The sequence below is a fragment of the Melopsittacus undulatus genome, chromosome 1, assembly GCF_012275295.1.
Source record: "Melopsittacus undulatus isolate bMelUnd1 chromosome 1, bMelUnd1.mat.Z, whole genome shotgun sequence".
Taxonomy (NCBI): Eukaryota; Metazoa; Chordata; class Aves; order Psittaciformes; family Psittaculidae; genus Melopsittacus; species Melopsittacus undulatus.
Genome location: NC_047527.1, coordinates 57,686,190 through 57,709,217, shown reverse-complemented (window position 1 = coordinate 57,709,217; position 23,028 = coordinate 57,686,190). Strand labels below are relative to the sequence as shown.

At 33.6% G+C, this 23,028-nt stretch overlaps 1 protein-coding gene across 1 annotated transcript in view; it reads left to right on the top strand.

Moving 5' to 3' along the window:
* RTTN (rotatin) overlaps positions 1 to 23,028 on the top strand; it is an 89,728-nt gene that overhangs the window by 51,914 nt on the left and 14,786 nt on the right. Inside the window, exons 32-41 of the mRNA XM_005153598.2 lie at positions 714 to 785; positions 3,437 to 3,629; positions 5,854 to 5,936; positions 12,207 to 12,318; positions 13,076 to 13,274; positions 14,253 to 14,343; positions 15,347 to 15,500; positions 15,663 to 15,800; positions 16,720 to 16,931; positions 21,949 to 22,054. Of these exons, the coding sequence (XP_005153655.2) occupies positions 714 to 785; positions 3,437 to 3,629; positions 5,854 to 5,936; positions 12,207 to 12,318; positions 13,076 to 13,274; positions 14,253 to 14,343; positions 15,347 to 15,500; positions 15,663 to 15,800; positions 16,720 to 16,931; positions 21,949 to 22,054 (1,360 nt within the window). The remainder of the gene's footprint in view (positions 1 to 713; positions 786 to 3,436; positions 3,630 to 5,853; positions 5,937 to 12,206; positions 12,319 to 13,075; positions 13,275 to 14,252; positions 14,344 to 15,346; positions 15,501 to 15,662; positions 15,801 to 16,719; positions 16,932 to 21,948; positions 22,055 to 23,028) is intronic.

The window sequence follows — 23,028 nt, the reverse complement described above, 5'->3', positions numbered from 1 at the left end:
GGTTATTTATTTCTTTCCCAGCTTTATTGCTTAACTAGTAACATTTTCCAAAGTAATATTTTGAATTTATTTGTGCAAAATGCTTTTGAGAATGAGCAATAAAACAACCTTGTTTTATTTAATTTCCACATTATTTCAGTAGTATCTTAAGAGTCGAATTATTGACAAAATATAAAATATAAAATAAGCAGTTTCAGACTGCTGGCATATACATGCAAAATGTGTGTGATATAAATTAGCAAAATACACATGCCATGTATTGAGAAGGGAAGATATTTGGAACCAATGTGTCTGTGCATCCCACTGTGTCCCAAAATTTTCTCAATTCATAAAAAACATAACAACAGTAAAGGAAGGGTCATAAACAGTTAATTTTTTCCCTTCAGGGATTTTTCCCCAGTACATCTTGTTATGCTAATTGGATAGGACTGACTATACTGGAACAGTGATTAAACTGTTTGCCCTAATGACAATTACTGTAGGTGAAGCTTGAGGAGGTTTGGATTATATCCTTCTAATTTTGTTTTTTTTCCCCAACATGAACATGAAAATTCTTTGTGTTTCAGCATATGTCTAAAGCAATGGCGTATTATGTAGACTTGTAGACTGTGCTGTTCAATCTCATGTGCTTTTTTTGGTTTTGTGTTGTTGTGGGTTTTTTTTTTTTAGCTTTGATGTCTAGATATCAATAACGATGCTTTCATTTATTTCAGGCTGCTTTTATTCTACAAAACCTCCTTGTGATTCCACTTCCTACAGAAGACATGAAAGATTGCATTTGGCAAGTGAGTGACTATTATACTGAATGAGAAAGGTCATAGTGTCACAGAGAGATGTTATTAGATAAAAAAACTTATGTCAGTATGCCTATAAAATATAAATTTAAAGAATTACATGTCTAAGGTGACATTTGAGAAGGCTAAATATATGAATAGACAAGCTTCTTTCAAACTTCTAGCAAGCTCAAGAACGGAAACAAAGTTTGCTTGTTTATATATGTTGTATTTCTTGAATATAGTATCTTTCAGTTCCTAGGAAACACGCTTAACTACATAGTATCATTAACATTTAGGATAGGTATTGGTTGTTTATTTAACCCACACTTAAAATGAAGCATGATTTGATGGGTATGGGGAAGATAAAATTCTGATAATGTGGTGATTATAAGATGTTTTGGGGGGGGGAAGAAGTAATGAGAAACAACCTTTTTGAAATTAAAATGAAGCAGCTGATTGCTTAGGTAAATTTAGAATCATAGAATAGTTAGGGTTGGAAAGGACCTTAAGATCATCTAGTTCCAACCCCCCTGCCTGTTTTTCTTAGAAACATAACTCATTGCAAATCAGGGTGACCTATAGCAAGTAGCCTGGGGCTGTGTCCAGCTCGGTTTTGAGTATCTCCAAGGGTTACAGTCTTTCTGGACAACTTGTTCTAATGTCTCACTACCCTCTTAGGGAAGAAGGTTTTTTTTGATTTTTGGGGTTTTTATTTACTAATTCTATTTAATAAGTATTCATGCTGAAAGATGTTATCAAATAGCCCTTTATGGTAACTGGTAAATCAAAACTGTTGAAAATAGAAACAACGCTTAAAATTGTAAGATACCAACAAGATAAAATTCTGTATTTCAGAGGGTTTTTTTTCCTTTGGAATGAGTAAGGTATTTCATCTGTTGACATCACTGCATGTGAGTTCAGAGAAGAGCTATTAAGTGTATCTAGGTGAATAATAAGAACCATGTACCATACCCAAAGTAGAATGTCATCATCTTTATCCGTTAGGCAAATACGAAAAGGAAAAGCTGTAAATAAATAGTATGTAGTCCAGTATCTCCACAGGAATGTCTGTAGTGTTTCTGTTATCTAGTTGAGAATTCATTTTACTATGTTAGTTTAAACAGTGACATAGGAAATTTTTTGTCATGGGTGAAGTCACCTTTACACAGCATTTACACAGCATTCTTCAACATACTGTATTGTATGAAGGCTGCTGAAGTTAGAGCACTTGTTATAAGTGTAACTCTTCAAGGACTCCTTGCTGTACAATAAAGTATCTGGCATAGTTTTTTAAACTGGCAAAGGCAATTCTGGGTAACGAAATTTCCAAAGTATGCATTTGTCATAGTTGATACAGTCTAAGCAAATTGCTGACAGTGTATGACTACAATTTTATAATCTATCGTAAACAGCTTACATTAAATGCTACATTCTTCTGCAGACAGTCGTATCTGATTCTCTATTAACTGGCATAAAATGCAAATTGGGAAAGTAGTTTCTATGTAGCAGAAACCAGACAGAATAAGCAGCACCTATCTAAAGCTCTGGTTATAATTTATGATGTACCATAAATTAGTTTTACTGCTTCTACTTGATCTGGCTTTTGTTTTGTTTTCTAAGAAAGTAAGCTTGTGCTCATTGTAAATGGAGGGAATGAGAGAGATTGAGAGCCTCTTGGGGACAAACAGTGTTTTTCAAATTACTTATTTGCAGTTGATCTCTCTCTACTCTCTCCCAACTGCCAAAGAAAGTTTCTATTTACCAGTGATGAATTTTCTTTCCACAGTTCTAACTAGTTTCTTCTTGAAGTACTGCAAGAAGCCACGTAAAACTACCTTGCAGAATGAGATTGGTTTGATTTTTTTCTCAGTCTGGGTTCTTTTGGCAATTATTACTTCTAATTTTTATAGTCAGTCAGAAAAAGGGTATCCTGTAGCTTAATAAAAATTCATGTTGTCTTCTGTTACCATAGAAATACTGTAACAAAACCAAACTAAGCTGTTTATTTGAAATAAAACTGTGAAGTTGTTCTTTTCATGTATAAATCCACTGCTCTAGAAAGTTTTCCCTGAAGTCAGTATTTGAAAAGATATGTCTGAAAACATTCTTCAAAGAGAAATTCTTTCTTTTCATGTCTTGTTTTCTAAATAAATCTTTTATCATAGTAGATTGACACAGCTAGTTGTAGTATAATGGCAGTATATTTTAGAACAGGATGACCTTTTCAGGATATTTACTCTTATCTTAGTATGACTATGCTCTTTTTCTAAGGAAAACTTTTGCATTAGTTGTTATCTGTAATTTGAATTAAATAAGAAATTAAAATTGTAAAGTCTCCTGATACATACAGTCTTAAAACCACCCATTTACAGCTTTCCATCACTTTCTATTTAGCTGTTAATACATGTCCCAAATAGATACTATTTCCTAAATAGCTACTTACATTTTGCTAAAATATTGCAGTTTTTGTAATATATTATGATTTAGCTCAGCCTTAATAAAATCTACATTTGATTTTTGGAATCTATTAGTTACAACCTGTAAAGCAGCTATACATATGCTGTCATACACTGTATTAGGTTTGATTTGAGCTTTTTTTGGACAGTTTTACGTAAAGCATTCCTTTGAAGAAATGATGTCTGTGAATTTCATGTCTTCAGGGTCCATGTGTACATGATGAAGAATCTGGCCTCTCTCAGACAGGAAAACCTGCACTTAAAGCCCTTTTGTATCACTGCCAGTTCTATGAGCATGTGAAGCAGATGGTGAAAAACTGTTACCTAGGATGTTACATGTTTGATTTGAATTCTTCCAAGGAAGACAACCTCATCATAGAAAAAGGTGGTATAACTGGTAAGTGATGTTAATGTGATCTTGTAATATTTTAAATCTACATAAATAATTTCTAGTTTTGAGTAACTTACCTCAAAAAATTCTTACTAAAAATGGAACTGAAAATTAATATTCAAGCCATACACTGAAATACATTAAGAAAAATATTGCTCTGAGGATTTCAGTGGTGGATAAGCCAATAGTTTTAACATAGTGCAGAAAAAGCTCTGAGCTGTTATATACATCTTCAGAAAGTTATAAATAGAAAAGATGCAATTGGTTATGCAGTATAATTTCTTGCAAAATATTGTTTGTAAAATACTTTTTACAGTTATGACTTTGACAGACCAATACGATGAAAGTTTAGGAAAAAGAAATATATGGACTGTTTCTAAGACTCCTCTTTCTTGATGTGCTCAACGTTAAAGGTGCATGAGTAGGAGTGAGCTCTTGTATGCTGGTTAGGTGCACTCTAAGATATCAGATATAATTTAATTTGTAGACTGAAAAAAATTAATACTCAGAAATATTGTTCAGAAAAGAACGAATCAATATGAAAATCGGATTTGAGATACTCCAGACACACAGGTTAAAAAAAAAATTATGTAAGTCTTACTATGGTGCATTGTGGGAACTGACATTCTTGTCCAAATATACGTTATGAACTGAAGTTTAGAAAGCTAGGAAATTCATCAGAGAGCTCCATTAGTAAAAACTGTTCAAGGGAGGGAAAATTAATAATTTCTTTCTTCCTGGTTTCTTTCTTTTATGTGTGCCTAATTTTTCGTATTTCCGTCTTCTAAGGTTACAGATTTAAACAGTTCTTGTAGGCCTGCTTCTGTTAAACTTAGTTACAGAAACATGAACAGAAGAGGAATGTTATCTTCACTAGCAAGTTGTGACTTTGACAGACCAAAGGAAAATAAGTATTATTGGATAACTCTGATTTATCAGAGAATTACCTTAGCAGTAAAAAAATCCTCAATTTCCTCTGTGGCTATAAGTGTAATCTGTTTTCTTATTTATCTATAAGTGTAATTTTTTTCAATCCAGCACTTTTCACTCCTTCCATACTTGTCTTATTTGTGCCTCTTGGTAGTTCTGTTAGTTGATGCAGTCATATATAAGAGCAACTAAAACTCCAGGATTGTAAAACTTTTCAGTGAACAGTTGAGAGATGTTTCACCAGGTTATCTAAAAGCAAAACAAAAAAAAAAATTTATGTTTTTCCAGGAGCTTTGAAATAAGGGAGGAGAATAATCTATATTTCAGGAACGAGATACATAATTTTTGTTTATTTTAAAAATGTTTATTTTAAAAAGGTCATGGCAATGTTTGCTTCATCTTTAAAACTGTAGTGCTTGAAAGGCTCACAAGTCCTCTATTCATTTGTTCAGAATTGTGTTGTTTGTCTATAATGAACTGGTTTTGCTTTTTAATAGGTCTCATATCTCTTAATACAAGGTCTTGCTTTGGTTTGTCTTCCTAAACCCATTTTTGTCATGTTATTCCCCAGTGTATTTTTCTCACATTTTTCAGGAGTGTAAAAAACAGAAAACATCTGCAAAGTTAGGTTAAAAATAGAACTAGTTAGTTCAGTTTAGTAATTAGCTAAGATATGTATAGGACTTCTGCTTTTGTGGATTTTGCATTCAGAATATGTATAATCTAGTTCTTTATTCATTGCTTTTTTTCCTAAATGTATGAAAGCCTCAAAACCTGCTATTGACAGTTTTGTGCTGTTTCTGGCAATTTTCATTCTGAAACAGATCTACAAAGTAATTCTGTCTTCTTTGTATTTATGAATATGGGTTCTCTTGAAACTGCTTCTCTTAAAATGTGAATTTGAAGTCTTTCAGGACAAGGACATCTGTTAATTATGTTTGTACTGTGATGCTTGAGTATCTTTGATACTTTTGTATTATTACATTTTAAATAAAACTAAATCTGAACTATTTAAAATTATTAAAGCCTGTGCAACTGCTTAGGTGTAGATTTTTCCAGACTATTTTGTTGCACTGAAAATTGTATTATATTTAAGTTCTGTTTATTGAAGGGATTTCCTGAATGAGAATTCATAGGTACAGTGTATGAAAATTTGTAATTCTGAAAATATCAGAATATAACTGTGGTTGGCTACTTTTCTGTTTCACTGAAACAGTCCTTTGAAAATCTTGTAATGCTCTCTGCAGGTCTTTTAGGAATGAAAAAGAAAACGTTTTTTTTTCATTTTTTTTTTCTGCAGATTTTGATGATTCTCTTAATCTTTGGAAGGCTCCATCCAGTCAAAGCCATTCTTCACATTCCCAGTCAACATCTGAAACTATGGTAACTTGCAGAGCAATCTATTAATTTTATATTTCAAGTTGTTTGTGAAATGCTTTGACAAAATTAGCACTTTTACAAATGCTATAGAAACCCAACAAAACATAAAACACCAGCTGAAATGAAACTGAAAATTTAAAAGCTGAAACTAAATTTAAATTTGCTCTGAAGTAGATTTAATGTGTTGAAACAAAACTTTAATGGTTATTTACCTGAGCACAAATAAATAAAACAGCTTACCTAGACTAGCGAAATGCATAAGGCGGTGCTGAATTCTGTAACTTCTCTTGGCAATATGAGACATACTCTCTATAGATTACTTTGTAATTCACTTTGTTAATAAAATGCAGTCATCTCCATGTATAGCTGTTACTTCTGCTGCTTTTATCCTTACTGTCCTTTCAGAGCGAACCCGTATTTACACCGCACAGCTACAAAACTGGATCAGTCAAAACCACATAAGTATTTGGGTTAAAATTATATTCTGTGTCACAATAAACTCTGGATTCTGAAACTGCTTTTATGGAATATAACAGTGGCACAAGTGTTTGCAAGACCCAAAATAGATGTGAAAAATACAAGAAAGCAGGTGGCTGCTTGAAAAATTTGTTCCTGGCTAGGATGATTATTGCAATGAAAAGCTATAAACATATGCTGTCTTTCAAGATGGCAGATGCAAAGGAAGAGAAATTGAAATACATTCTTCCACTTCCAGAGTAGATTTGCAATATCAGATCAGACTGTGCAGGAAGCTTTTATAACTGTCATTAGTTACATGATAAAAATCATATATTTTCACTGCGGCATAACTCCAAGAAAACTCTGACTTGTTACACTGAAATCCATTTTAATAATTTTTTCTTCAGAAATTTTTGATTTATGAAAGACTGTCTAGTGTAATATGAAAGCCATAATGTCATAGCTCAGAAGTTTTTCTGTTAAACATATGTGCTATATGACAAAGAATGATAAAGCACAGGATGCTATCTTACTTTATTCACTAAAATTGTTATGCCCAGTTTTTCTGAGGATCGTGACAAAAAATAGAACATAGAAAAGCCAGTAGTGGAGTTTTGTCTCAAAATATTTTGCAATTTTAATTTTTCCTTACTGTTCTGTTTTATGAATTTGTTGCTGTCTAGTACTGTGATTGTTATCTGGCATGTTTTTAGTAATTGAGGAAAAGTTTTACCCTACTGTTAAGTTAAAATTTCTCTTTTTCTGAAATTGTATTAATTTTGGTTTTCTTTTATCTAAAGAACCCAACCCCCCCAAAAGACCCATGGGGTGATTTTAAACACAAATATTCAAATTTGAATATTTGAAACTAAAATGAAATTGCATGTAAATCAGAAAGTAGATGCTAACAGGAATAGTGATCTAAAAACATGTGCAAAAAATCTCAGGTTGTTTGAAAGCAGTTGTTTCCGAATTGCTTTTTAATGAATGAATTAAATGCCACTTTCTGATAGGAATAAAAGTTGGACAAATTTATTCATGTTTGGTTCATGTTACTTGAGTGAAAAGTAAATTTCAGCAATTCATCAGGGTTGAGTGTCTAATCATCTCCTTAAACTTGTGCTTGAGTTCTCATGAAGAGTTCATTACATGAAATCACTTCAGCAGAAAAAGGGAAAAAATAATTTCAATATACTAGACCAAATTTGTATTTGTATGTGTAGAGTAGCATCATAGTTTAATGTAAAAGTATAGCACTTCTATTTAACAAATGGGCAACTCGTTATTCAAAGTGGAAAACTCAAATACTAAGATACACTTATTTGTGTCTGTCCTCCAGATGTTGAGACTTCATATTTGCTAAGATTATGCTCTTACAGGTAATGTAAGAGACTTTTATTCAAGTGTTGGTTTTGTTTTGTTTTCCTTCTTCCCCTGATACATATGGAAGTTTCACACAAAAACTTTGATTGTCATTTATAGAAGTTAATTTTCATTTGTCCTTCATGGACCTTTTTAGCAGCTCTAAATTCTTGTTTTTACTTATTAAGTTTCTTATCTCTAATAAAGTACCATTGCTGACATGACAGATGGTAAGATGCAGAGGTCTGATGTTCAAATACCAATAGTTGTTAGGAGAAGAAAGACAGAGGAAGGGAACTGAGGCCAAGTACAAACTGTATTTCAGACAGCAGTTAATGACTTTCTAGTAAAGTTTGGAAATACCTTTCAAATCTCAAAACTTTCCTTAAGATAGGGATTCACAATTTATTCCTAGATAAATTTAAATTTTATATTCGTACAGTTTGGCCCAAAGATTTCCATTCTGATGTATGAAAAAAAATAAGAAATACATGGTGAAGTCATTGCCAAGAGTTTGTCAAGTTTTATGTATTGATGGCAGCGAGATGTACTTGTTCCAAGTCCGCTAGATGGCATGCTTTCCCTATCACAGATGAAAGGGAGTCTGCTGGTCTTATTGAAGGGAAAAATGTTAGGTTTTTCGTGGTCAGCATACACAAATAATGACAGCTACCAGCTATCAAACCAAGCAGAATTGTTTCTATCAGTAGATCTTCTCTGATATTTGGATTTTTTTTTTCCTAAACTTGTCCATTTTTGTTCATTTGATGAATGTCAGTCTAGGAAGCTGAAACTGCTTTTATCTTCAGTAAGCCATATCCTGAATATATTTGGAGAAGCAAAAGTGATGTATTTTTACTGAATGATGTGAATTTTTTTTCTGTGAAAAGGTCCACTGTATTTTTTTTTAAATGTTTGAAAACAGTTCAGGCAAAAAGAAAAAGACACTGTTAGTTTTCCTCTGTTTTCAGTTTTCATGTAATCAATACTTTAATTGAGCTATCTGCTATCAAAGGCTGCTTTCATACAGTGTTCATGTGACCTTAAGTGAAAATAAAAATCTAAATTACTTTTTGGCTCCATCATTTTTTCCCCATTGTCAAATTTGCAGAAAATAAAATTGAGAACATTAAAAAGCAGGTATATTAAAAAGATGAAACTTTCTTTTTTGAATTTAGTGTATGAAATAGTCTGTCAGAGGTCTTGCAGACACTATAAGTACACTCTTGCCCATTTTATAAAGAATAGCAATATGAGAATGAAATCAATGTTTCAAGGTCATGTGAAAGACAGCAGTGGCACTGTTTTGTTAGCTGTTATCTATGCACTGTATTTGGTGTCTTTAAGATCTCAGTGGATTAAAGATTTTTATCCAATTAATGTTTATTTTTCCGTAAGCTGGAATGTGGATAATGCAGAATGCCCAATTCTGAGATTAAAAATCTATGGAATCCATGGTTTAAACGTTAACTCAGGTTATCATTACAGAGGATAAATCTTCATTCCTGTTGTAACCAACGTGTTTGGTTTGTGTTTAGTACGTATGACTGAGAACACCAATCAACATAGATATTCTAACTTGCTTCAAAATGCATAAATACACTAGGGCTGTTCTGTGCCCAGGACAGCTTAGCAAAACAAACAGTTATTAAAAAACTTGAGCTAAAAATGGTGCAGGTTAAAGATCTACAGATATTTCCCAGATTGTGTTTAGTCATGGCCATTTTTCCAATGAAATCTTCTTGCTATTTTACAAAAATGTGTGCTTTATTTTACGGAACCATGGTTACCAGACTGCTATACAGTTAAATGATTTAAACCTTTGAAAATAGAACTGAATAGAATTAATCACTGCAAGCCTATTAAAGCAGTGCCAGTGGGATTTTTATACTAGAGGTTAAGAAAAGACCTTTTATTCATATCTGGTATATAAATGGCAAGCCCCTCACATTTCTCCTGTGTTTCCACTCAGACAGTTTTTGTATTAGCTCTAATCTGCAGTCCTCATCTTCCCCCCACACACAACCCTTTCTATTCCCCAATTAAACCCCCTTCCAAAGTCTGTTGTTTCACTGTTAAGCCACAGAATGCTGCATTGCTCCCAGAAAGAATATAGTGGCAGTAGAAAATATCCTTTACTAGGTACAATGTCCCAGACTCCCAGTTCATCCTTATCAAAGAGATTTATAAAAGTTGTAATATCTTTTCTCTCCTGGAGGGCAGAACATTGTGAAAACAACTTCATTGTGCTACTATGCCTCTTCTGTTAAGATAGCAGAAAATTTCTGGTCTTAACCGATGTCCCACTGTGAAACAATTACCAATAAGTGTTCCGTCGGCGCAAGAAGCTGGTATTATTATAACTAGATAAAGCATTTTTTAATTTTTTTTAACTTGTCTAAGAACTTGTGTTTTATTTCTTTACCCAAAGTGCTCAGACAGTTGTAGAAGGTGAGAAAGAATTGTGCAATGTAGGTGATAGTATTTACTAATATGTGAAAACTTATATAATACATAATAATATATTCAAAATTACTCTCAGCATAGTAATACTTCCTTTTAGTGCTTTGCTTATTGCAGAAGAACCATATGGACTGCTAGAAGCTGCATTTTGGGCTTGTACTTTTTAAAAGAGTGTTTGGTTTTGTTGCTTACTGGAATGCTTGGAATTGAAGAGATTTGCTGAATAAGTGCAGGATTTATCATGTATCAAGGTGGATTGGTTTAATATAAATAATAGATTTTAATAACTATTTTAATCAGCAAGCACAAAGCTTTCAATAATTTATTTCAATTGGTAAATATGATTTTTATTTGTATGATCTGACCAGAATTTGAACTTAAGTTCATTGGTACAATTTGGTACTGCATTTTATTAACAGGAAAACTATTTAGCCAAGCATGTCCTAGTGTTTCTGTGACCCAAGCTATACGCAAATCCTGGGATTCAGGCATGCATCCTACATCTTACTGTAGCTTGTTTTCTGTGTTACAGTAATCTTCTGCCTTTTTAAAGGAATGACTGAGCATGCATGAGGAAAAAGATTAAGGACTGTAGGATAGACAATAATGGGAGACAAGAGGAAAAATAGAGGAGAGAAGGGGGTTACAGCATGGAGATGGCAGCCTTTAGCTCATGCAGGCTGTGTGGTTTCAAGTAAAGATGCGCTGATAGAAGCCTAGCAACATTTGAAAGTGATAGGGAGTGGGAGGTGGGGTTAAACCTTCTAGGAGATGAGAAAAGACTAAGCTGACTGTTCCTGTAGCTCAAAATGTTGCTGAGTAAATCAAAGCTAAACCTGGAAAGCAGTGACCTAACTTCAAGGATGCAGTAGCTAGGAAGGGAGTAATCTGTGATTTTCTTCCCTCCACAGTTTTTGTCAATTAAGTCACTTTTGACTTTCTTTTAGGTAAAAACAAATATTCCAACTGATTTTCTAATAGAACTTGGAAAAGAAAACCTTTGAAATATTTTGGTCTTCCTTAGGAACTTTGCTGTGAAGGAAAGCCTAATGACATCCTCCTTCAAGCTCACTAGATTCCCCAGCATTCTTTACACTGTATAGTGAAATTCTTGAAGAAAACTTTTGTGATGTGAATGGTCCAACTAGAAAACAAAAAACGGAAATGAAAAAGTGTCCTAATGTGGGAGATATTTATCCTATACTCTTGAAATAGGTCATAGGTCTTGTTGTGTCACAAAAACATCTTATTAAACTGGAGACTGTAGGTCTCATGACCTCAAGCTTGTGGTTTTAAGCACAGTAGCAAGAGCATTAAGAACTTTTGAAAGCATGTAAAATTAATAATATGGTAGATAATGTAAAACTGGTAGGAGGAGCAAGGTAATATGACAGTTGAATTTACTATCGTGTAAATATATCCTCAATGTGAAAATGGATACACAGAGGCCTAAGATTAAGAGAAGAACTCAGAGTCAGAAAGTCTCTGGAATGTCAACTTTGGCTGATGACTAATGCACTTGTGATATTTTTATCTGAGCATGTCCTGTTACAAATGGACAAGTGCTGATGTTCTCAGTAGAGTAAATAGTCCATGAAAAAAATTGAGTTTAAATGGTTCAGTAATGCCTTTTTATCTTTATCAGAATGTAGATTGAGTCAATTATATAGATGAAAGAGGGATGAAGAAGAGGAATTTTCAGTAACACGAACATTGATCAGTTTTTAATGGAAATGTGAAATGCTAACAGCGAGAAACATCTTTCAATAGTTTTAGTTATTGGATGTTTATAGAACGTGTATATACATACACACAGATATAGGGAACAAAATGTAGTCAAACTGGTTCTGAAGAGTTATTTTTACATTGTGTTTTGATTTTACTGGGTCCTGTCATATTGTGGTTCCCCTTGCAACCCAAGCAAAATATAAATAAAAGTCTGCTCTGTAAAAGTTAGGATCGACTAATTTCCTTTTTATGGCTTTCTAGATTCTGTCTATGTCACCAACACTGGGGACTGTTACTGAGCTTCAGGCAGCAGTTCCAACAAATCCAATCAGTTTTATTCCTGAAACTGTAGTTGATCGGCTTATGGCACAAGGTAAGTCTTGGTACCTAATGATAAATACAATATATTAGCCTGCCCATATTCCAGTATTTGTACACACATATGGAGCTTGTGTATTGCTGGAACAATGAACATTGATGCTTCTAGTGGTTGTTTTAGAAGATAAAGATGAAACACTGCCTTTAAAATTAAATAAGGGTGCAACATACTTGAGAAAAATAAGTAAAAATGGTTGATACTGTGTGAAATACCACACAAGACCGAAGTTCTATTACTGGCATCCATTCACCCTTTCAAAAGAATCAATTTTGGTAACGCTGTCATGTACATATATGCACACACAGATATATATATATATAATTCTCTATGTTTGTAGATAGATAAAAATGTATGTAATGTAAAAAAAAAGTGTATAATGTATGTAGAGACATCTGTGTACAAATATAAAATAGTTTTCTGTGAAGGATAGAAGTGAAACTATATATTTTTCCAAATTCACTTTTATTTTTAACAATTATTAGTGCCTAGTAGAACAAACATTTTATTTCAGGACTATTTTAAATAACGCTTTTCCAGTATCCGATTTCTTTTTTCTTTCGGTTTTGTTTATCTTCTTCCGAATATACCTTTTAAATGTAAAGTTAAATTGGATGTTTTATGACAAATTAAAAGCAATGTGTTTTCTGTAACTGCTCTAATTAATATTTTGTGGTTTTTCTTTTATTTTTTTTTTTTGGTGGTTTTGCTTTGTTTGTTTTTGTTTTTGTTGTTGTTATTAAATGCACTCTAGGTCAAAGTGAAACAACCACAACAGAATCTCCAAGTCAACATGATTCTCCCATGTCTGGTGCCCTTTCTAAACAGTGGGCTGTAGTAACACCTGCTCTTTTGTCAGCTGTTTGCAGCCTTCTGCACAACCTGCTGGTTGTTACTCCAGAAGATACTGGAATTGCTCTTCAACAGGCACATTTGCTAACAGCTCTCAGCAAGTATGAGATCAATAAATAACTGCCGAATTACAAACAAGGTGTAGCAGTAGAGGTTAAAAGTTTGAAATGAGATCTACCAGTGTTTCTTATCAAAATTATTATATCGATCACTTTTTGCTTCTGAAGTGTTCAAAAATGCCTTAAAAAATACAATCAACAAAAAAGAATCTGTATTACTTCTTTTTGTCACAGAAAAGATAGTCATATTTGAGATTCCATTTGTGGTGTCTGTCTTCTACAGGACTTCAGTGTTCCTCTGGTAATGTTTTAGGTTTTAGTCTAGATAGTTATTTAGTCATCCTTTTTGGATAATGATAACTTTTTTTTTTTAGTAGAACAGTAGATTATATAGTCAGGTATTAAGAATTGCAATTCTTTTCAGTTCTTCTTATGATTTTCTTCTTTAAATTGTATGCAGTATTTTGAGGATGAGCCAGATCTGTCACTCTAAAAGAGACTGAAGAATGATTGCCATATGTGGAAAAGTACTGGATGATAGACCTTAGTGTTTCATTTCTTTTTTTAAAGAAGGAGCCACTTCAAAATAGTCTTCAGATTGTATTTCATGTTTCCACTTGCATAGTAACAAATTCTTTCATCTGTACAAAGTGTTTGGAAGTCCTGAAGTGAAGCATGAAAATTGGTTCAGTTTTTCTTAAGGTTTTCAAGAACTTTTGTAGTTGCACTTCATGCTGGAATTAATGATAAAAACTCCAACAATTAAGTAAACATATACCTCACCCCTGCCCCAAGCAAATGGTACAGTAATTGCCATTGGATTTTATTAGTCTGTTTTGAAACAACTCACTGCTACTACAGTTGCCATTGAATAGACTTATTCCTAAACCCCACTATTTTAAGAAAGTGTTTCATAATTTTTTTTACTGTTGATTTAAAACGTTCTCTTCTATGTAATGTTAAATTAGACGACTGTTTAATTATTTAAGTATATTTTTAACCATCTTTATTTTATTTTAGTCTTGCAAGTGCTAATCTTGTTGAGAGATGTATCTTGGAACTGAAAGCTCCACTGGGTCATCCTTACCATATAGAACACGTAAAAGCTCAGGTTAGAGACGTGTTTGTTACTTTCTTTTTTTGTTTTCGAATTATGAAAATAATTATGTTTGCATAATCTATATTCATTATCATAGTGCAGACACACTGACTGCTATAGGCTACATTCATGTGAATCTGTGCTTTTGAGAAGGTTTAAGAGAAAATAAACCGTGTTTTAACAGAACAATTTCTGTGTTAGAACTATACATAGAACCATCAAACCGAAACCCAGTGCTTGAAAAATACAAATTGAATTTAGTGGTTACAGAAATCATGTAATAGAATTTCTTTTAACAGTATTGAAATATGAGACAGATAGTTACTGACACATTTCATATTTATTTTCTGCAACAAAACAGGCAGCTTTGCTTTGTCTTCAATCCTGCAAGCATGTAGTTCTCAACTAATTTTGCCGAATGCAAAGCATATAGGGTTACTGCCAATGGGACTACTTTTGTATCAAATTTAACTTTCTGGACATAACATATAGAACATACTGTGTGCATGGGTCAGCACTACTTTAAAGCTTCTGCTGCTCTGGATTCAGATTTACTTTGAAGATACACAGGTTGTTAAGAAAATGTGTTTCTGCAGAAATCTGGGAGAATAAATATATCAGGAATATTTTTTTTCCCAAAGCTTCAAATTGAGTTTGTTTTCAAAAACTACATGTATTTGTCAGTATTAATGTCCATTTTTAAGTTTTTCCTTGTGAGCTTACAGAGAATATGATGCTGTACATATAACAGGAGTTACGACTTTCTTGCAAGGAACTTTATTCTTTCTGACTAGAAAATTGATTTCACACATGTGTTTCCAGACTAAGAATTCTGTTTCATCTGCTACAATAAAAATCAGGGGAAAAATTTTAATTAATATCCTATTATTTCTCATAAGTCGTGTCTGTTTATTCAAAACGTTGAGTCAGTTGAGGTGATGTATTTAAATTAAAAAAAATGTGGAAGGTGCAACTATATGGCTTTATTTCATATATTTTTAAAAATATTTAACAGGTGTTATTGCTACTTCAATACTTGTCATCTGTGTCCAGGCTTCTGAAATCATGTTTATTGGTGGACTCTCAGCTTGTAATCCAGGATGAAGTGTTGAAACCTCTCTTGGGAAATACATTTATGATTCTCGCCATTCGCTCCAAAGATGGGCTAGGTAATGAAGCACTTTGTTCCCAGTGTAGCCAGGCAGAGTCGGGTCTTTATTTACATACTACCTTCATTTAAATTGGAAGTTGTTGTCAGGCTTAGCTCTCCTGGTTTGTGCACACATGTTAATGGTTTGATTTTTTTTTTTTCCCTCCTGTTATCTTTGCAGATATTGAGTTGACATCTGTACTTCATGAAACATGGGTCGACTTTTTCAGCCTTCTGGCTACGTTACTGTGGAAGAGTGGCCAAATATCTTTTTCATCTGTGACAGCAGCCCTTGCAAACCATTGTACAGCAATAATTGGTAATGACCATTCCTGGATGGATTTTAACCTAGCAACTAATAAAATAAATAAACAAAAAAGAGAGACATTCCTGTTTAGATGCTATTAAGTAATTAGCAATGGCACATGCAGAATGAAAACCAGATGTGTCCAGAGCTTGACTAACTTTTTCCCTTAACTGGATTTTTACAACTCTTTCTGATCTCATCAGACTAACCTTTGAACTGTCACATAAATTCACAAGTTCTGTTTGCATATATGGGTTAGTGATTCTAGTTGTAAATCTTAACCAAATATGGCACCTGTGAGTAAAGCCTGAAATAATCCGTTAGCGCTTCATTTTTTTCCCTTATATGTTGTTTGGTTTTTTGTTTGTTTTTTTTTTTTAAAGTTTATTATAAAAGGATTTGTTGGGGTTATTGGATGTTTTTCTTGGTTTTCTTTTATTTCTTCATTAGTTACTTGCCTCGCTAGGGCTCTAGGTCACCAAAATTCTCTGACATATTTCAGTACTGAATTATGAGCATAATCAATTCAAGCAACTGCCTGTTAAGTGATCTGGTGAATCCAATTGCACACAAAGCAGCTGATGGGTACTGTTGGCATTGTAATGTAAGCTGTTGAATAAAGTGCGAAGAGTTCAGAAAATTGTTGAACAAAAGAGTGATATAGCAAATCAAAATTTTTTTTTGTTCTTGTTTTATAGTCAAAAGTGATGCAGAGGAATTAGTTCATTCAGAAGTTATAAACCCCAAATTTTCTTAGATTTTTAAAGACTTGTCAAATGAATAGAAATTGTAAATTCCTTGTGCAGTGAACAGGTATAACTGCTTCTTGGCTTGCATGCTTTCTTTTGATAAGAATTCCGACTTCCAAAGCACTTAAGCTTTGTTTAGAATGAAATATAATTTTTTTTTATTTTTCTGTTTAACCTTGCAGATAACATTTGTGATTGTATTAATCTGTCAACCACATATCCTGCATTATGTATGACTAGTTTACAGTTCCTCTCTGTCCTTTTGAATGAAGAAGGAAGAAGGCAGATCCAAGATAAAGAGAATACATGTCAGAATCCATCTATTAGCTTTATTCTGGATCGCACTGAAGGATGCCAGGCATCAGTAACTCAGCTTACTGCATTAATTGTTCAGGTATTTAAAATTTCAAGATGTGATTGCAGGATATATTTTTACATTTTTGTATTTTGCTAAAAAGGGATGTAGTTACCTAATAAAAAATCAGTTGTTTCCAGTTATGAACCAAGATGTCTTTAATCTGAGACATCTATTACACTCATTTTAGAAATTCAGGTAATAAGCTGGAACAAATGCAAAGAAGCAACTTCTAGGAAGGGCTTTGCAAGGCAGTTGTGCTGCAGCAGCATGGTAATATTATGTAGAGGAGATACAATACATAGAATATATTTGGCCAAATGCATATACTTTTATTTTCCTGCTTTTCCAAACATGTAATGAGATTTTTTTAAGGTTTGACACGTAGTTATCCTCACATGTAAATTACAGTATTGTTTTTTATAACAGCTGTCTTCATAAAAATTGTGAACCAAAATGAATCATTTAGCCTTCTAGTTCATTCCCTGATAGTGTAAGATCAGTGTTGTTGCATTTAAGGAGCATATATTTATGTATTTTCCAGGCTAGTTTTAAATTGGCCAGATAGTGTATTTTCACTACTTTTTTTAGGAACTTTTAGGAATTTTCATAACAAATTTTTTTTTTCAAGGTATTTATTCTGAATGTTATGTCTTGCTTAGTGTAATCTCATCATAAATTCTTATTTATACTTTTATATACTGTCCCAACTGATTCTTTTTACCTCCTTTATATTTGCATCCTTCACTTACATACAGACTTTTAAAATATCTTCCATTACTTAGTAAGAAAAAAAGTAATATGTGAAATTTGTCTGATTTATTTTTCCCTCGCAAATTGGTTTATGTACTCACTGTCCTTCTTTAAATTATGTGCATTTTATCACTGTAACAATCATAGTGATTTGTGACTGTTAGTCTAAGAGGTACACATTTCATATAATGTAGCTTACGATTTCTCATATTCTGAAGTCAGTGTCTCATATTTTATTTTTTTATATGAATCATATTTAGCACTTCTTTGCTATGCAAAACATTATTTTTTTCAACATGTATGAGTGTGTGTTGGATCATGTGGCCAAAATAATGCTCATAGTATCACTTCATCTCCTCTCTTACTATGGTTGCCAAATTCCTGTAGAGTAACCGTATTCCTACCATGACTTCTCTTGATCTAGCTGATGCCTGTCGCACAATTTGTGTTTCTGTGCTGCAGTCTTACACCACTGTGCTTCTATAGCATTTATTGGGGCATAATTTCTGTCCACTGAGAACCTCGTGTCTTTTAGGGAGGAGAAACTTCATGTGAGGATATTTCTTACTGTCACTATATAGGCTACTAAAACTAGAATTCCTTGGGCAACTAATTGCAGATAATTTGAGTGCCTAGAGATTTCCTGTAAGGACATGATTTTTCAGAGATTCACAGCAAAGCAGGGACACTTTATTGAAATCCCATAATTTGCTAAATATCCTATTAGGTTTTTGTATTTAATGTTCCTGTATGTGCCTAAAACTGAATTCCTTGACTCTGGCACAAGAAATGCAATTACATGGAAGTATGTCACATTCCCTTATTTTCATACAAGTATATATAGCTGATTACCAGTCTTTGCTATCAAAAAGTGATGATTCTTATGGTGACATCAGAAAAAGTCTACACAGCGAAGAAGTAACTGCAGCCAGGCCAAAAGTACATCAGACACTATGACATGGTATTGTAAGAGACAACAGCTTTTTAACCTGCTCTTTAACTGTTCAGAGCAGTAGAAAGACATTGTATTTTGTTCATAAAATAGCTCAAGAGATAACTTGTGCTAGCTGGGGCTTTATAATGCATTGAAGGGATATAGCTGCTATGATTCCCTCAAAATAATAGCAGAATTAGGAAAAAAAGCAGCTTAAAATTTTAGAGCAAAGTACTCTAAATTTATTTACTTCTTCCCTCCTTCCCTCACCAGTGGTCGTTGAGAGGCAGTTGAAAGATGAGCCCATAGGATGTAAAGTTGGCTGTTAAAAAAAGCCAAACACGCAGAAAACTTCACACAAAAAATATCAAACCACATAACGACTGAAAAATTTAAAAATAACCTTCCTTCAAGAGAAGCACTTAAGCAAATAGCTGACTAACATAGAAAAGGCAGTGGGAAAGAGTTTTCAAATAGCCATCTCCATTAATCATCCTAACTACATAAAATCTGCAGAGTAGTTGATATGCAATGGCAAATGCTAATTTAGGATCTTGTCTGCAGGTGTGAATATTAGCAGACCGGATCCTAAATTAGTATGCATTCTTGCATATAAACACTTTAGTAAAGGCACATGTTGACTTCAAAAGGCTTCGGTGCTTTTTGTGTATGTCACCTTTAACCCTGTATGCATATTTTCAAGATCAGAAGTAAAAGTAACAAGGAAACCATAATCTGTACATGTCTCAGATTTAGGCCCTAGCTTTTATTTTCAACATACAAATTATATGTTTTAGAAAGTCTGTCATCTTCCCTCTAACTAACTTATAGAAGGTGCAGACTAACATATCTATGTCTGCTGTGGATTTATGGGACATCTTAAATTTATTATACATCATAATTTCAGAAAAGTGTTTATAGTGTCCATTCACATTTTAATACTTTAATGTTTGTAGTTTAAAAGTATAAAATCTGCTTGCAGATGAAAGTATAGATTTACAGTAACTTTTTTCCATTCAACAAACTAGTAGTTGCCAATTATTAATTATTTAAATGTACCCTATATTTCATTTTTTGTCTTAATTAAAAACTACATTTCTTGATTGAAGAGTAAAGGAAAAAAAGCATAAAGAAGCACACTTTAAGAAATAATGTAATTTTGATACTTTTAATCTATATTTTAGGTTATGCAGGATTGAAGGAACTCATAATTTTGTTTTTTTTTCATAGAATCATACAATGGTTTAGGTTGGAAAGGATCTTAAGCATCATCTGATTCCAAACCCCTTGCCAGAGGTAGGGACACCTACCACTAGACCAGGTTGCTCAAAGCCCCATCCAAACTGGCCTTGAACACTGCCAGGGATGGAGCAGCCACAGTTTCTCTGGGCAACCTGTTCCAGTATCTCACCACCCTCATAATGAAAAAATTTTCCCTAACATCTTATCTAAATATACATTTTTTTCTGCTTGAAGCTGTTCCCCTGTCCTTTCACTGCATGTGCTTGTAAAAAGTCTTTTTCCAGATTTCTTGCAGGCCCCTTTAAATACTGTAAGGCTGCTCTAAGAGTCTTCTCCAGACTGAACAACCCCAGCTTTCTCAGCATGTCTTCACAGGTGCTCCAGCCCTCTGATCATCCTTGTGGCCCTCCTCTGGACATGCTTGAGCAGGTCCATGTCCCTCTTGTGTTGGTGGCCCCAGAGCTTGATGCAGTGCTCCAGGTGGAGGGATTCACAAGAGCAAACCAGAGGGGAGAATCACCTCCCTTGACCTGCTGGTCAGCTCCTTTTGATGCAGCCCTGGATGAGATTGGTTTTCTGGGCTGCAGGTGCACACTTCCAAGTCATGTGTTTCTGGCTTGTGTAAATTAACATCAAGCTTAAAATTTTATTTTTATATTTTTAACTATTCAAACATCTAAATTATTTAATTTTAAGAGAAACCACCACTTATTAATACAGAAAAATAGTTAATTTACTTAGAATATTCTTGTGTTGCTGGTAGCTTTGGGAACTAGTTAGGATCTAATTTTGGTATCTAATTGGTAACTAGTTTTATTAGATCATGTATAATCTAAGAAAACCAACTGTAGTCTAAATGTGATTTCTTTTTTTATTTTCATAGCTCTAAATGCAGAACCCAGTCCATGCCTTGGTGCTTTATTTTGGTATTGCTTGTCCTTATGAGTTTTGGCTGGTTTTTGTTTTCAAGTTGTTAACTTAGTCTTCATCCCTCAACATTTTCATTTCTGATTACATTGAACACATAGAATCGTAGAATCATAGAACAGTTTGGGGTGGAAAGGACCTTCAAGATCATCTAGTTCCAGTCTTCCTGCCGTGAGCAGAGACACCTTACAACAGATCAGGTTGCTCAAAGCCATATCCAACCTGGCTTTGGTAACCCTAGAGCTTAGGCTGAAATTTTATTGCATATTACAATTTGAAAAATTTTTGGCAATTATTAGCTAAAGGGCTAATGCCAATAAAAGTTGATATATGTCATGTATTTAGAAATGTAAAATCCATGAGGTCCTATGGCTAAGGTACTCACTAGATTTCTGTCTGAAGTATTAACCTTTTCTTAAGATGCTGTATTTTTGGCTCTTTAAAATGTTCGCTTTCTAGTATGATCCAGCAACAGTTCTTATTTTATTGTATTACACTGCTTACCATTTTCTGTTGTACTGTGTATCAGTATTGGAATGATAATTTAGGAAAAATTGCTAGATAGACAAAATTCTCAAGTGGATAATATATAAAGCACAGACAGATCCTCGTCTTTCAACTATCTTATTATATGACTCCAAATAAATATCTTTTTGAAAGCACAGAGGCTATATTTATGTTATTAGAGATACTGTGATGTTCACAAAAATAAGGCAAATGACAATTTTTCTCTGGCTGGAAGAGTATCTAAAAAAAAAACAAACCCCAGCTATCAGTGTGTCAATGATGTTTTTATTCTAAAGAATTTCACTGATATTTAATGTATTTTCTTCATCACTGTGTTGAAGGAAAGTGAGATTGTACTTCACGGCATGTCAGTGAGTTGTCTGCAATAACAAGCCTGAATATTAGAAAAGGCCTGGAATGTTAGGGCTTGGAATCTATGTTTTAGGAATGTAGAATGTTAAGAAAACAGGAGTGAGCCTAAGAGGGGGGAATAAAAAAATCTTAACATTGTAATTAGGAAAAATAATTAAAAACTTCAATGCAGACAGACTGTAAACATGAATATAGAGAGGGAGAACTCTGGACAGGAAGATAGTGATGAATCATCCAAATGAAAATATAGATCATGATAACATATTTATAGATATGAATACTACTTTGCTCACTTTGGTAATAAAACTCCATTATCTGTAGATCTGTGAAAGAAAATCTTCAAAGGATGTGCTGAAAGAAGCTGCTACGAATGCACTGCTGTCTCTTTTAGCTGTCAGTAAAAATGCCCAGAAATCTGCTTTGGAAGGTAAGCATTTCAAAATGTATGTTAAATGATTTATGAATCGAATGCTTGCAGATGTTTCACGTATTTTTTTTAAATCATAATGGTTTCTGTCAAAAGCAAAGTCCTAGTTTTCAGTGACATTTTTTTGCAGATTTTCACAGAAAACATTATTAATAATTAAAATTTTCAGCTGCAGATAAAATATTACATTGTAGCCAGTGTAAAAACTTGTGGTGAAATCACAGCTCTGTGTTGGAGTGAGAAGAAACCTGTGAGCTTTTACTGCTAGTGGCATATTCATCCATTCAAAACCTGAGATTTTGTGATGGTAGTATATTCCATTTCTTGTTTCATGCTATGCCAGTAGAGGTTTGTAGGTGAAAGCATGCCCTGTGTTCTCAGTTCTGACTAGAAACTTAATGGCCTAGACATGAAGAGACCTTTTCTTAGCTTTGTTCTTCTCTGCCTCTTTGTTTCTTTCTTCCCGTTTTACAGTTTAAGTAGGACCTTCTTCCCTTGAAATGCATAATCTTTCACGCTAACGTAGTGATTTTACAGCAGTAAAACAAAAACCTCTAATCAAAGACTTTTTGTCTCTATTAGAACACAGGGGAGACTGGTTAATTTGCGTTTTTCTTGTGTAATACATTAAATACCTGCTGATCAGCCCAAGTGCACTTTGTCTTGGGTGGTTTCTCTTTCCTTACATCTCTCTGTTGGTTTGTTCAGTACTTTAAAACTACACTATGCTGAAATACATAGCCTAGACATATCTGCTCAATGTCTCATCTCAATAGCGAAGAGAATTCTGAACTTCAAATCCTGTGCTATATACCTACTTTCTGCTCTTTCCCAGTGAGCCAGTGGTCTGCTCAGCCCTTGCTTTAATCAGGGCTCTTCTGCTGATGACCCTCTAGATCATCTAAGACCTAACTTCCTGTGAAGGCACTACCAGTGCATGAAGTGCATCACATTTTACAGTACAGAAGCCTTCA